This window comes from Gopherus flavomarginatus, chromosome 5 (assembly GCF_025201925.1).
Source record: "Gopherus flavomarginatus isolate rGopFla2 chromosome 5, rGopFla2.mat.asm, whole genome shotgun sequence".
In the NCBI taxonomy this organism is placed as follows: Eukaryota; Metazoa; Chordata; order Testudines; family Testudinidae; genus Gopherus; species Gopherus flavomarginatus.
The window spans coordinates 28,989,270-29,004,601 of NC_066621.1; the positions used below are offsets into that span (position 1 = coordinate 28,989,270).

General features: G+C 44.8%; 1 protein-coding gene and 1 non-coding gene across 2 annotated transcripts; one reads left to right on the forward strand and one right to left on the reverse strand.

Annotated features, from left to right (window-relative positions):
• The first annotated feature begins 723 nt into the window (after positions 1–723).
• TRNAI-AAU (transfer RNA isoleucine (anticodon AAU)) lies at positions 724–796 on the forward strand. The gene has a single exon. It is a non-coding gene; the product is annotated as a tRNA-Ile (tRNA).
• An 8,088-nt stretch (positions 797–8,884) lies between these two features.
• LOC127051471 (zinc finger protein 345-like) lies at positions 8,885–15,000 on the reverse strand. The gene is given in 2 exon segments (XM_050953800.1): positions 8,885–9,940; positions 14,992–15,000. Coding segments are annotated over 2 exon segments (1,026 nt in total). The 3' UTR covers positions 8,885–8,923.
• Positions 15,001–15,332: the final 332 nt, after the last annotated feature.

A 15,332-nucleotide genomic window follows, 5' to 3' on the forward strand; every position in this document is an offset into this window, starting at 1 on the left:
AGAGAATAAGACAGAGAATATTTGCCCTTATATAAATCCATGGTACACCCACATCTTGAATACTGTGTATAGATGTGGTCTCCTCATTTCAAAAAAGATATACTGGCACTAGAAAAGGTTCAGAGAAGGGCAACTAAAATGATTAGGGTTTGGAATGGGTCCCATATGAGGAGAGATTAAAGAGACAAGGACTTATTCATTTTAGAAAAGAGGAGACTAAGTGGGGATATGATAAAGGTATATAAAATCATGAATGATGAGGAGAAAGTGAATAAGGAAAAATTATTTACTTGTTCCCATAATATAAGAACTACGGGCCACCAAATGAAATTAATGCACAGCAGGTTTTAAACAAATAAAAGGAAGTTCTTCTTCACACAGTGCACAGTCAACATGTTGAACTCCTTGCCTGAGGAGGTTGTGAAGGCTAGGACTATAAGAGTGTTTAAAAGAGAACTAGATAAATTAATGGAGGTTAAGTCATGAATGGCTATTAGCCAGGATGGGTAAGGAATGGTGTCCCTAGCCTCTGTTTGTCAGAGGATGGAGATGGATGGCAGGAGAGAGATCACTTGATCATTGCCTGTTAGATTCACGCCCTCCGGGGCACCTGGCATTGGTCACTGTTGGCAGACAGGACACTGGGCTGGATGGACTTTTAGTCTGACCCAGTATTGCCATTCTTATACTCTTATGAAGGGAGGGGCAGAGTTCTTTGACAGAGTTTCTGTAGTGTAGTGGTTATCACGTTTGTCTAATATGCAAAAAGTCGCTGTTTCAAAACCAGTCAGAAACAAAATTGCTTACTTTTCCCAGCTTCCCTGGCTGTCTAGCAAAGTTCCTACTGCTGCCACTGGTATGTACCTGTGATAAACCCAACCCCTGCAGGACAGAGGGTGGGAAATGAGCTGAGAATGAGACTTAGCATCAGCAGAGGAAAGCTAGAGGATCTGGGCCAGTCACCTTTTGGAGCCTTGTGGCTTGGTCTCCTCTGCCCTGGGAGGTTGGCTGGTGGAGGCCGGCTCTTCCTGCTGGCCTCCTTTGTGTGACTTGCCAAAGGAGGAAGTGAGGCAAGAATGGGGCAAAAGAGGAAAGTCGAGCTGAGGAAGGCAGGGCAGAAGCTAAGCCCCTCAGTGCGTCTAAGTGGGGTTAGTAGAGCGCCACCATTCATTCTGCAAAGTCTGGGGAGGTGCAGTTGGCTGCTGGGAGGTAGGATCCTGTGCCTGCCTCTTGGCTTCCCAAGGATGGCTACTTGCAACCCAGGAGAGGAAGGATGGTTCCTGGTGAAAGGAAGACAAGCAAAGCTCTGGGAGGAAATTTGGGTGCGGGGTGCTGGCTTTCTGCTTGGGGGTTGGGGTGCAGGAGGGGGTGGTGCTTACCCCGGGCACTGCAACTCCCGAAGTGACCAGTACACACAACCCTGTGATAGCAGCTCTCAGGTCAGCGGGGACAGTGAGTGTCCATGTGCCGCTACCTGCAGGCTCGGCCCCCAGAGCTACCATTGACTGCAGTTCCTGGCCAATGGGAGCTGTGGAGTTGGTTCTCGGGGCAGAGGCAGCACATGGAGACACTTCCCCCACCCCAGGGGATGCTGGGACATGCCAGACACTTCTGGAAGCGGCATGGAGGGACAGAGGCAGAGTGGGCAGGAAGCCACTTTAGTGCTGCTGGTACATCTCTGCACACCCATTGTGGGAGGGGGGCAGAGGGCCTCCATGCGCTGCCTGGAGTAGGGGCAGAGCACAGAGCTGCCTCCCCTCTCAGGTCTATTACAGGAGTGGGTGCTGCACTCTTTTGGCCCGCAAGGTGCAGCATGTCAGACTAGATGATCACACTGGTCCCTTCTAACCTTAAATGCTCTGAGTCTAAAAGGGAGAGGGAAGTAAAGGGAAAAAAAGCCCCAAACATTGTAATACCAGGGTGACTCCACCTGCTCACAGTATAGTCCTGCCCCTTTCTTCCTTCACTGGGTGTTTAATGACCTGCAGGACATTGATTCTCTCATTACATTGATAAACTGATACAATGTGACGGAAATTAAACTAGTTTCCAGCTGAGAAAACAGCACCTCAGTGTGGTGGCTGGGAATTGAACCTAGGTCAACTGCTCAAAAGGCAGCTATACCCACCACTATACCACCAACACATCTGCTGGAATTACTCCTTATGCTTGCCCAATGAGGCTAAGCCAGAATTGTGGCATTTTCCTGCCTGTTAAAATGTACTGGATTCTCTTCACAAAAAAGCCAAACACCTCTATCGTCACCTGGGTTTGAACCATCAGCCTTTCAATTAGCCACCAACTTTGTTAATCACAGACACAAGAAAGTGCCTACTTCCCAGGCTTGTCTATGAAGCACCTACAGGGATACAACTGGCTAGTGAGGGAGACGCACTGCTGGGGTTATGAGTTCAGGCCTCACCCAACACACCGGTTTTCATTAGCCACAGAGCTTCCCCCATTGCTTTGTCTCATTCACATGGAAAGTGCCATACGAGGGTGATGAGAGTAAATTCTAAACTCTGAAATGTGGCGGTGGCCCAGAGATTGGGATAAGGGGTTTGAAGAGAAAAAGCTCTAGGAGTATAAAACCAGACAGTCGCCAGGGGCAGGTACAGTACAATCCCTCAACAGGGAGCCATGGGGTGGGGGTTCACTCCCTCTGTGAAATGTCCTGAGAGGTATTTGAAGATGAAGATAAAGCCATGGCTAACAAGTGACTGGCACGTCCTGGATTCAAGAAAGGAAGGGACTTGGGTTAATAGTCTGAAGATTTGCGTTACTGTCACTGTCTGACCCCCCTTCAGCTCGGAGCAGGTTTGTATGTTTCTGGGTGGAACACACAGACTCCTGGAGAGTAGGGGCAGCTGTTTCCATGGCAGAGAGCCTGACACTTAGGAGACTTTCTATACTTGCTGTTTTGAGGCAATTCAATAAAATAACGGTGGAGCTACAATGTCCGGTCCAATATTTCAGCTCCTTGCTGCAAAAACGCTATTTTAGAATCTACACAAGAGGCTTCCAGTGCTAGGACACCTGACCAGAGAGCTCAGTGGGGGTATAACAGCTGCTGACTCTGAGGGTTCTGGGCTAAATCCACTTGCTGGTGAAAGTGTTTTGATTTATTTGATTGATAATGAGCACCAGCTACCAGGGGAGAAGCCCTGTGAGTCGCTGCCACTGGGAAAGGGCAGGGGGAGAGGGAACAAGAGGAGAAAGGCAGAGACATTGGATACGAGGAATAGGGGGAGAAGAAAGAGAGAACAGAGAGACAATAAATGATTGAAGCAGAACCGGTGTCCCAACTCGATCTTGCTCATCACAGGTGTTCAGAGAGACAGGTAGTTGCACGTTTTCCAGTGTCAAGTCTGAATTTTGATTCTAACAATGTGAGTTCAAATATCAAGGGGATCTCCACAGACCTGATCTCTTCCCCCTTTCCATTTTAGTATTTTTATTTTGACGTATTTGGCTTAACCGTGATCTTCTCTTTCCCCACCTGTATTGCAATTTGGGGATTATTTTTATTTTGCCTCCCTTTTGTTCATGTCATTATAAGTGTAACTGCAAAGGAATCTGCAGGAGCAAAAACTGACTCAATACTTTATTTCCCCATCATGCCAGAACATCATACGAACAGCTCACACAGCTGGAATCATAACACGGAAGGCCAGGGGATGGGAGATGCAGGTTTCCAAGTGTTCTGTCTTTCTCAGACGAAAACATTCCAGCCCCTTGTGTGCCTCCATCGTGTATGACCTGCTGGACTTTGACACACTTATTGTCTCATTCTATGGATGTGATTGTAACACAATGTGACTGAAATTAAACCACTTCCAGACTAGGAGACAGAAGACAAAAAGCCATTATTGCACTGGCTGGGACTCAAACCCAGATCAACTGTTTGGACAGCACCTATGCACAACACTATAGCACCAATGCATCTAGTATGAGCAGCTTTCCTGCAGGATCTGCGTGCTGGCAAAGAGGGTGATATATGACCATGGAATTAATGAGCAGGGTGGATGAGCTGCAAACTGCTTTATGGCAGGGAGCAGAGTTCGGATCCCAGAATGACTGAAAGGGGGCAAAGGTGAAATCAGAGCTCATTGGGAGCTGGCCCCACCCCAGGAGAGGGGAACTGAAACTCATCTTCACTCATAGAAAAGTCTTCCCTGAGAAGGAAGGGAACAGCTTGTTTTAAAGACAAGGTTTATGTTTGTTCCTGCTACATATGGAGGGGCTGGGTAGTTCTGATTCCAGCCCCCCAGACTCTGGGAGGATAAGGAACAAATTCAGGCTGCCAGTCACCTGCAGGAGCGAGATGATTTTTTGACAGTGAGGGATGCCTCGTCCTAAAGGCCTTTGTCTGCCCCCTTCTAGTGACTGTTTGGTACCAGAATGCAGCCACCACTCCTGGGTCTCTGCTGGGGAAATAATGTTTCTGTGCAAAACACTAAAGCTTTTAACAGAAAGAAAGAAAAGGAGATGGCAACACAATGGGACTAGCACATAAGGAATGAAACACAAGATGCTTCTCCCACGTGCATTGACTTTTAACCTTGGTTGCAGTGTTGTTGTATCCATGTTGGTCCCATGGGTCCTCTGGGGGGCGCCTGACATTGGTCATTTTCAGAAGACTGGACAGTGGGCTAGATGAACTGGTCTGACTCAGTATGGATGCTCTTATGTTCTAACTGCTGTTTAGGAAAGAGACGACCTTTCAGGCTACACAAAACTGAAGCAGGGTGCTGGGTTAGCTCCAAAGCTTGTCTCTGTCACCAACAGAGGTTGGTCTTCTACAAGCTCTTACCCTCAGTCGCCTTGTCTCTCTTGGCCTCTGAAAAGTGTTTTCTCTCCACTCCCTTTGCAGAGAAGTTAAATTTCCCTTTGGGCAACTATCAGGCAGAAGCAATTGTATTGACCGTGACACTAGAATTGAAGATTTAATATTATAAACAAATGAGTCTAAACCTGAGGTTCTGGTTTCCACATTGGTTTTTCTAACTCAGTTCCCAATTCTCTTCTAGAAAGGCTTCCAGGCTGCCTGCCCAGCCCAGAAAAAGTGGCTAGGAGAGAGTCCACAATCCTGCTCTTTCAGGTAGTGGAAGACTGCTATCAAATCCCCCCTCACTCAGTCAGTCCCCAGCCTGTGGCAGTGCATGGGATTCTTCCGTCCTAAGTGCAGGACTCTGCACTTCTCCTTGTTGAACTTCCTCAGATTTCTTTTGGCCCAATCCTCCAATTTGTCTAGGTCACTCTGGACCCAAACACTGTCCTCCAGCGCTTGGATTCTTTACATGCTTTCACAGAGCGAAGTGCACATGTTCCATGATTTCATAGGGCAGACTTTTGTGCTATTGGGAGCTTTCCCTGTGCAAATTTGACAGGTGGATCAACATCGAGACACATTGTGACCTTTCTCAGGGTACTGAGGGCTGTGAGTCTCCTTGTTGCCACCTGCCACAAGGAAGAGGGAGTTTTACATTAGGCAGCTGGATGTTAGTGACCAAACTCACCAGCCTGCTGGAACTCAAGGACCCTCCTCTGAGCTACAGCAGCCACCCTAACCCCTGAGTTCCTTCAGTGTGTCCATCTCTGGGGTCCAGTCCGGATCACCAGATACTTGGTGAAATCCCAGATCCTCTCTTACTGAAGTATCCCAAGATACAGTAGCAAGGGTGCACAGTAAAACTAGTATCTCACGCAGCACTTGAGAACAGTTATTGAACAAGCAAAAAAATTATTTAACGGATAGAGATTTAAACAAACAAATGTGAGTGATGGAAACCAACTGTTATCAACTAAACAAAGGCAGAAAATGATAGAAGAGAAAGGCCAGCACAAAAAACAGAGAGAGGAACAATAAGATACTAAAAGGACAATGATTGGAACTCTCCATTTCTCTCAGTCTTTGGATTGATGGGTACGAGAGCTATAGTAACAGTTGAGGAACCAGGGTAAATTAAATCAAATTAACTTTTCAAGATTAGCCATCATTTCCTGTATGACTAACAAAAACAAGACAACTTTCAGTTTTCCAAAATAATTCAGATTATCACACAGTCTCTTACTCTTTAACCAATAACTTCACCTATAATTTCATTTTAATTGGAAACAACAACATATTCAAAGATCACAAATTGTTGTCATATGTTACTTTTCTTTTAATCCCCATTGCCAACAACTGAACGCTGGTTCTTATTTTGGTTTGTCCCAATGTAGGACCCAGCCACTTCTGTGAGTTCATATATCTCAGGATCTTCTGTCATACGTGTTGGTAGAAGGGGTCTTCTATCAGAATCTTTGCATCATGGAGAAAAATACCTCTCTTTTCACACTTTCTAATCTTTCAAAGTAGGAGGAGGTAGAGAAGTAATGTAAATGCATAAAGCACAAGAGAAACCTCTCTGGTCTACACTAAAGACATTTATCGGGATAACTATATTGCTTAGGGGTGTGAAAAATCCACACAGCTGAACAATGTAGTTACACAGCCCTAACCCCCTGTGTAGATAGTGCTACATGAGCGGGAGAGCTTCTCCTGCCAACAAAGCCACCGCTGCTTGCGGGGGCTGGACTAATCAAGTCCGATGGGAGAAATCTCTCCCATTGGCTTAGAGCATCTGTAATAGCAGTGCTACAGCAGCGCAGCTACATTGGTGCAGCTGTGCCAACATCAGCTTAATTGTGTAGCGACAGCGTCAGACACAAAGCCATAGTATAAGGACCCAACATGCGAGTATCCGGAAGTCTAAATTGGAGTCTGAAAAATTCGTTGTCTCATTAGTTTCCATCATTTCTACAGCCTGAAAGTCCTTTTTACTCAGCCAGGCAGACACTTCGGGATCCACAGGGAAGGAATGTCCTATGAAGCACTCTCTCTTTGCATCCAAACAGTGAAGGATGACTCTTCTCAGTCTAACCCTGGCATACTTTGGAAGTGTAATCAGGGACACTGAAGTAGGAAGTGGAGTTGTACAAACAATTTTCCTTGGGTCACCATAGCTTCCTTTACTGGGGTGGAAACCAAGAACTGGGTGTGGATTCTTTCAACCTCAGCTTTTTCCAAATCCTTGGTCTTGGATAGGGTAAATTTACACTTCTCTGAAGTAGAATACTTTACAAAACCACTTAAAATCTCAGCAGTGTTAATGAAGAATGGCTTCCCGAAACATACCTAGTTTTTCTTTAATTCAGTGGCACAGGTCCAGGAAAGGGACTGGATACAGTCCTGGATCAGAATCTTCGTTAGTTACCACAGCTGGAGATTCTATTATAAAATGGACATTTTTCTGAAGATATTACATTTTCAACACTGGTTTCATTTTATACACATCTTTAGAACCTACAAAGGATAAATTCGACAAGAACTCCACTTCTATTTCCTCAACATCTGTGTCATGAACGGTTGAATTTACCATAGCATAGGATTAGCTAGGAGAGGTCTTCTGTAGGGCCTGGTTTACAAAAGCTTTGGGAACCAAACACATGAGCATTTTGCCTAGTTCAAAATCACTTACCATGGAATTCTCTTCCCAGATCATCGGAGACAATATTGCCTTAAACAACTGAAATACACTGTGATCATATGCACTTCCTTCAGTTAGCTGGGGTTGTGCTGTTGTTCACCATTTCTGAGTGGAGGTTTTAAATCACTGCTGTTTCTTTGTTAGCCTGTCCAGTAAACTAGAGAGTTCTCTCCTGTTGATAGAACTGCACTTCAACTTTCTCCATGTCATCATGGAGGGATGGGGAGAAAGCAAAGCTGAAATCATAAATGGGGACTTAGCAAAGGGTCATTGTCTTAAATTCTTCAATAAATCTGAGCTACATCCTATCAAACTGAACTAATATCCAATTGGGTGACCAAACACAGCCTTCAGGAAAGATAGAAACCCACATCACAGAGAGAGAATACATTACAAAGAAATTGTCAAGTGAAATTCCGGAGCAGGTTACATCTGATTATTCAGAACCGGGACAAGAGATTCTCCCACCACATTGTCCTCTGATCCATTCAAACCTGCTTCCCTCATCCCTGTCTCCATAGTCAGTTATGTTATTTACAATTCTTTTAGTATTCTAGCATTCCCATAATAAGGGAAAAACAGCCCTCTTGCCAGAAGTGGCTTTACAATAGATGGAACCTAGGATTTAAACTCTAAATGATCACACTTTATTTGGAATCCATTTGAATTCCCCTCCCAGGACTTTTGACACTCATCTCCAGTCACAGCGATTCTGATATAGGATTAAAGTAGTAAAAACATCATCTGCAAGCACAGACAACAGAGAATGCTTCATCACATGACACTTTGAGAAGTGGATGGATAGAATGTGATGAACATAAACTCTGCATGGCCCAGGCAAAAGGTAACAGTTCTGCAGTGAAGGAGGAGGAGGGAATGTTTGAGTCACCCCATCTCCTTCCAGTGTCACGGAAGCTGAAATGACACTTTTTTCCTGCCCCTGCTCTTCTTCATTTACATATAATTTGAAAAATTCCCAATATAACTGCTCTTCAGCACAACCCAGAGCAACGTGAGAACAACAGGCAATGATACAATCTGTATCATCGGTGACTAACAATAACTTTGCAATAGGAGGAATGGTACAAATGTGACGTTCCCTGGTTCCTCATAGGAAGGGCACACTCAAATTACTTGTGGGACAATAGAAAGGACAAATAGGTCCATCTCAAAAGAGGGCGAACTGCAAAAGGCAAAAATGGGCTACTCATCTGGACAAGCTGAGGGATAATGGTGCTGCAAACAGTTCAAAGAGCTTTAAAAGTTACTATGTGGGAATCAGGAGAAGTGTTAAAGAAAAGAAAGTCTTGATAGCCCTAGAGATTGTTACAATGTCGATCTCCCTTGCAGATTCTCTGATGGCTAACATGGGCTGAATGCCAAGAGAAGGTTTACCCACACTCACAGCATTCATAGGGCCTCTCCCCTGTGTGGATTCTCTGATGCTCAGAAAGGGCTGAACTCTTAATGAAGCATTTTCCACACTCACTGCATTTATACGGCCTCTCCCCTGTGTGAATTCTTTGATGGGTAATAAGGTTTGAGCTGCGATTGCAGGTTTTCCCACACTCACTGCATTCATAGGGTCTTTCACCTGTGTGGATCCTCTGATGTCAAGAAAGGGCTGATCCGTCAGTGAAGCTTTTCCCACTCTCATGGCATTCATAGGGCCTCTCCCCTGTGTGGATTCTCTGATGCTCAAAGAGGGCTGATCTCTGAGTGAAGCATTTTCCACACTCACAGCATTTATACGGTCTCTCCCTTATGTGAATTATTTGATGGGTAATAAGGTTTGAGCTGTGATTGAAGGTTTTCCCACACTCACTGCATACATAGGGCCTGTCCCCTGTGTGGACCCTCTGATGTCTAGAAAGGGCTGAGCTAGTAATAAAGCTTTTCCCACACTCACGGCATTCATAGGGCCTCTCATCTGTGTGGATTCTCTGATGAACAGAAAGGCCTGATCTGCAATTGAAGGTTTTCCCACACTCACAACATTCATACGGCCTTTCTCCTGTGTGAATTCTTTGATGGGTAATCAGGTTTGAGCTGTTATTGAAGGTTTTCCCACACTCACTGCATTCATAGGGTCTTTCACCTGTGTGGATCCTCTGATGTCTAGAAAGGGCTGATCTGTGAGAGAAGCTTTTCCTACACTCACGGCATTCATAGGGCCTCTCATCTGTGTGGATTTACTGATGCACAGAAAGAGTTGATCTGTGAGTGACGGTTTTCCCACAATCACTGCATTCGTAGGGCCTGTCCCCTGTGTGGATTCTCCGATGTTTAGAAAGGTCTGAGTTGCTATTGAAGGTCTTCCCACACTCACGGCATTCGTAGGGCCTCTCCCCTGTGTGGATATTCAGATGAACAGAAAGGCTTGATCTGTGAATGAAGTTTTTCTCACACTTAGTGCATGTATTTTTTCTCTTTTGCATAAGGATTTCCTGTTGTGTTGTGGTTTCTACGAGGACCTTCTGAGTTCCCTGAGAGGAAATACATTAACCCAATTTCTCCCCTGCCTGGTTTCCTTGCTCTCTTTCTGATCTGTGCTGAAACTCAAAAGAGTTTCCCTCCTCATTACTCCTGGACACATTCCTTTTCGAACTTTGCAATAATGCTCTGTGTTTATCCACTTGCTCAACATTTCCCTGCTGAGAATTCTGCTCCTCTTTCTCACATGTCATTGCATCACCTGCTGCGAAACAGACAGAAACCTCAAAACAGGGATGGAAAGGGGAAGACCAAACCAAAACAAGCGCTGAAGACAGGTCAAATAAAAATCAGGAACTGAACTCCCCCAAACTTTTCCCTTAAATAGGACAGAGGAGGGGGATGAATTCAGCCTTCACATCCCACCCAAATAAGCAGGGGGAAGGAAAGAAGCTAATCCCTGGTGTCTGCTAGGATCTACAGGAAGCCATGAGCTATATTTACCCTGAGGATAAAACCCCTGCTAGGGACAATAATGAACTGAGAGACCTCCCAAGGGCTTTGCTGGGCATACCAGATGTTTCCTTCAGGCACTTACAGATTCTGAGTTGGTTTAATGTTTTCACACCTGTGTGGGGAGCTCTCAGGATCTGTCCTTCCTCAGAGCCCTGGAGGTCTGGGACCCATGGCTCTTCTCCTTGTTCCAGCTGGGAGATCACATCAGGCTGGGTAAGAGGAAATCTTGCAGAGATGAAAGAAAACAAAGGAGTTCAGTTGATTTCATAAGACTTTGTCATAAAAAACATTCTGTTTATTTAACTTCAGTGCTTAGTGTGACCTGGTGGGCCAGAGGCAGTTTTCACTGAAAATGCGAAGATCGGGGCAGGCTGAAAAAGAGATCACCCACACAGGCTATCGAGAAACTGAAAAAAGAAATCACACAGTCCCCTTTATTGCATCCCCGTTCTCTGACTCCCAGTCAGCACCTAGATCCAGCACAGTGAGAGGTTCTTTAAAAACTGCTCACATAAACAAAATGATCTTCTGACCCCAAAGGTCAGCCACGTTACCAGGTCAGTATAGGTTTGGATCTTACCCAAAATACCACACTCCCAGCCAATCCTTTAGCATCTAAACTAAAGGTTTAAACGAAATAAGATAGAATGAAGTTAAATGGGAAAGCAGTCAGATACATTCAAAAATGGATAGTTCAGGTTCTTAGAAGTATTAGTGAGTTGCCGGTGTGAAAGTCTGTCTGGAACACATCCACAGCTTGGATGGGTCATTCAGTCCTTTGTTCCAGGGTTTAGTTTTTAGAGAAGTTGCTCCAGAGGCAGGAAGGAGGATTGATGACAAAACGGAAATGATGCAGCTGTGCTTTATATTCCTTTTGCTATGTGACTTGTTCTTCCTGTGTCCCAAACACAAGATTCACAGCACATGGCATGGAAAAGTCTTGGAGTTCTCATTACACAGGCTTACCCGGGAATGTCTTGCTGACTCAATAGGTGTATCCCCTTGGTCCTTTCCATGGGCTCATTGTACAGCTGATGACCCTCAATGGGCCATCAAACAGGCTAGGCAGTGTTGATGCCAATATGTCTGGAGGTGTCACCCAGAAACACTGCCCAAGTCTGGAAATACAGATATACCCTACATATCTATAACTCACAAGACAAAGGTGATACAAACATAGAAACAAAATGATCATACTTGGAAAATCATAACATTTTCCCTGACACCTTTCATGGCATATCTAGCACGATTTATTGCAATTTTATCAGATTTTATTATTTTATTATTAAAACCAAAGTGTCTCAGAATTCCATACAGTGTCACACTTGGTAAACCAGTGAATTTCCAAAACCAGTTCCCCAGGTCCACGAAGATGCCGAACGCTATGTTTAGAGGCATTGAAATACCCACAAAGCTGCTGGGAACACACACACAGACACAGTGTCAATCTGTACCCTTGTGTTAACTCTTCTAGAAAATTATGATCAATTTTGTACCCAGTATGGCTTGTGAGGTATCATTTGAAAACCTATAACCTACGGAATGTTATCCTCCTGTTATAATGTGTAGTAACACTGTATGTAAAGTTATGAGATTCTACAGTATGATATTACTGAAAAAGTTACAGTTCTGGGGAACACCCACAGACCAGTTCCTCACAGACAGCAAGGCAAACAGTTGGTCAAAAAGCCATTCTCCTGCAGGAGGAAGGTTTGAAGAAGACATTTACATTCCATCACAGGGACCTCTTGAAACTGTTGTGGAAAATGACCACATGACTGATTTTGAATCAGCTCAGCCTGAGGCTCTTTTCTTGGCTACAAGCATGCAGGGGCGGACAGCTATTGGAATACTGTCCCCCTGAGCTAAAAATCACACAAGCTTTTTAAAGCTTAAAACCACAAACACATAGGTTGCACATTAATTACCTTACTTGGAATATATTGCAAAATATGATGCAGGTCAAAAACAAGCTGAACAATCAGTTTTCCATATTCGGCCTATCCTCTAATTGTTATTCTTACTCAAGTTTGTAGTTTGACTTTTCTAACACTTCCACTGTGGTTATGTTTCACAATCTCGGTTATTGCAAATCAGTGTGTTTGGGGACTTTCCACTTCACCTACTTAGGCCCCTTTGGCACACTAAGCCATTGTTCCCCAATTTTGGGGACTTTCCATTCCACTTTGCCTTTCTCTGCCCTTTACACAGAGAAACAAGCTCAGCTAATCCTTTAGGCCTACTAGCTTGACCAAAGCTCCAAAGTTCTTTCTGTAGACTTTCCCGCACAATTCTCACATCTCCAACAGACAGCCTGTCACCGTGACTGAGCTGAGAACTGAAGTGGTTTCTAGTACAAAGGACTGAATTCTAAAAACAGGTGAGGAGAATGCTTGAGACTCTCTCTCTCTGCCCTTTCCCTCTGCTCATGACAACTCCTGAAGAGCTGAACGTGGGCGGTAGGGGTGGGTTAGCCCGAGTCCTGGCTGAAAGGAAAACCAGTCTGTTTCAGCACAGGGTGAGAAAAACATTTGCCTTGAATCCGTTTCATCTTGTTAACTTGGACATTAGTTTCTGTTTTATCTTGCATTTCTTTTGTAAACAATTCTGAGCTTTATGCCTTATTATCTGTATCTTAACATTTTTTTATAATTAACAATCTTGTTTTATTCTTTATCTAACCAGTGTGTTTGTATTAAAGTGTGTTGGAAACTCCATTTGGGATAACAAGGCTGGCGCATGTCATTTTCCACTGATGAAATGACAGACTTCATATGAGCTTGCGTTGTTCAGGAGTGTGCTGGACAGGGAAAGATGCAGCTTTCTGGGGAAAGTCGGGGAGCAGAGAATTTTCTGGGGTTCTCCTGTGAGGTACTGTTATTTGTGAGTCACTGACTAGCAGCACTCAAAACTGTGTAGCTTGGAGTGAGTTACATACTGGAGGCTGTGTGTGAACTGCCCAGGAGTGGCTGTTCTCACAGAAGAGCAGTGGAAAAGGCACCCCAGCTTGAGAACTGAGGGGACACAGCTGTTTAACTGTCCAGGTTGCACTGTGGTTAATATCACAGACACTCAATTTCAAAGAGTCTCCTAAACACAGAGAAAGCAAATCTATGTCCCAGAAATCAAAGACTCCAGAGAGAGGGCAAGTCTCCCTGGCACTGCTTCTTCTTGATAAATAGGTCCAGAGACAGAGACAATAAGAGAGTCCTGGGGAAGCTGGGAACAGTAACCATGGGCTGATGGAGTTCGTTGGAGAAAGGAAACAGGAAGGGCAGGTATTTCATTGAATTCAGGATCTCAGCAGTAGTAGATGTCAGGATAACACATACTGCAGCCCATTGGAAAACATAATCCCAACTATATATACAGAATGATGGGGTCTAAATAAGCTGTTTCCACTCAACAGAGAGATCTTGGAGTCACTGTGGATAGTTCTCTGCAAACATCCACTCAATCTGCAGCAGCAGTGAAAAAAGTGAACAGAATGTTTGGAATCATTAAGAAAAGGATAGATAGTAAGACAGAAAATCTCCTATTGCCTCTATATAAATCGTTGGTACGCCCACATCTCGAATACTCAGTGCAGATATGGTCGTCCCATCTCAAAGAAGTTCACTTGAGCAAACAGGAGCTATTTGACACTGTGCGATACGGCTCCTGTGCTCTGTTCCCAAAATGTTCTGCAGCAGGGGAGGACCTGTGGCAGTGTGTGTGTGTGTCACTGGCATATTGGAGTGATGGTGAAACAAGGCAGAGTAGAGGTGGCATTGTGGGGTTGGCATGAACCTTATCTCTTCATTTCCCATTCCAAGAACCAAGGGGACGGGAATCCTTACCCAACGAGGTCACATTCTCATAGTTCTCCTGCATGACATCTCTCTAGAGGACTCTCTGAGTGGGGTCCAGCAGAGCCCACTCTTCCCTGGTGAAATACACAGCCACTTCCTCGAAGGTCACCGGCCCCTGAAAGAGCAAGAGTCCAACACTCAGTACGTGATGTCCCACTTTCAGCCCCACTCTTTGTGGGGGAGAGGAGCCAATCAAATGCAAGCTCTGGGTGGATAATAGTTAACAGAGTCCCACCCCCACCCTGCAAAGAGCATCCTGGAAACACCACGTTAAGGGGACCAAGAGAAAGCCCCTTTTCTCTCTCAGCAGATCCATCACCCACCTACTAGCCACCGACCTATACAGGAGATGGATGCCCTAGCAGGGTCCAGGGAGAGCTCCCTGGTAGGAAGCCCAATAACCTCATCGTGAGGAGCTGGATATGAAGGGAGAGGCAGCTCCACTAAACCTCACTGATGGGTGCCCCCTTCATATGTCACAGCAGCCGCTGGTTAGTCATGTCAGGGAAATCTACCCCCCTTCTTATAACAGATCTAATTCGCTTATATAAATCATATAAATCAATCATAGGCCTGAAGTACTAACACAGAAGAAATAAGTTGCCAACATAATCACTGTGGAACTACCCTCCCTGAAGGCAGTTTCGTTATACACGAACCATGATCATGCTGCTAGCATAAGGGAAAAATTCCCCTAAGAACCATCTTACCACTGCCCTACAGTAACACATTAAAAAGCCTGCATTAGCATAATCCAAGTATCAGCATAGTAACAGCTGGCCAAAAATGGGAACTAAACACCGGACGCTGAGTCCCAAGGGGCCTTACGAGGCAGGTCAGTTAAACCGCAAGTAGGGTAACTGTTAGACCGCAAGTAGGGTAACTGATGTCAGGGTCTCCTGACAATCACGAAAACATCCTTAAGGAATAAAAGATAAGAGCTTGCAATTTTACATATGTTATACCTACCATATAAGGATAATGTCAGTTGATTTTCGGA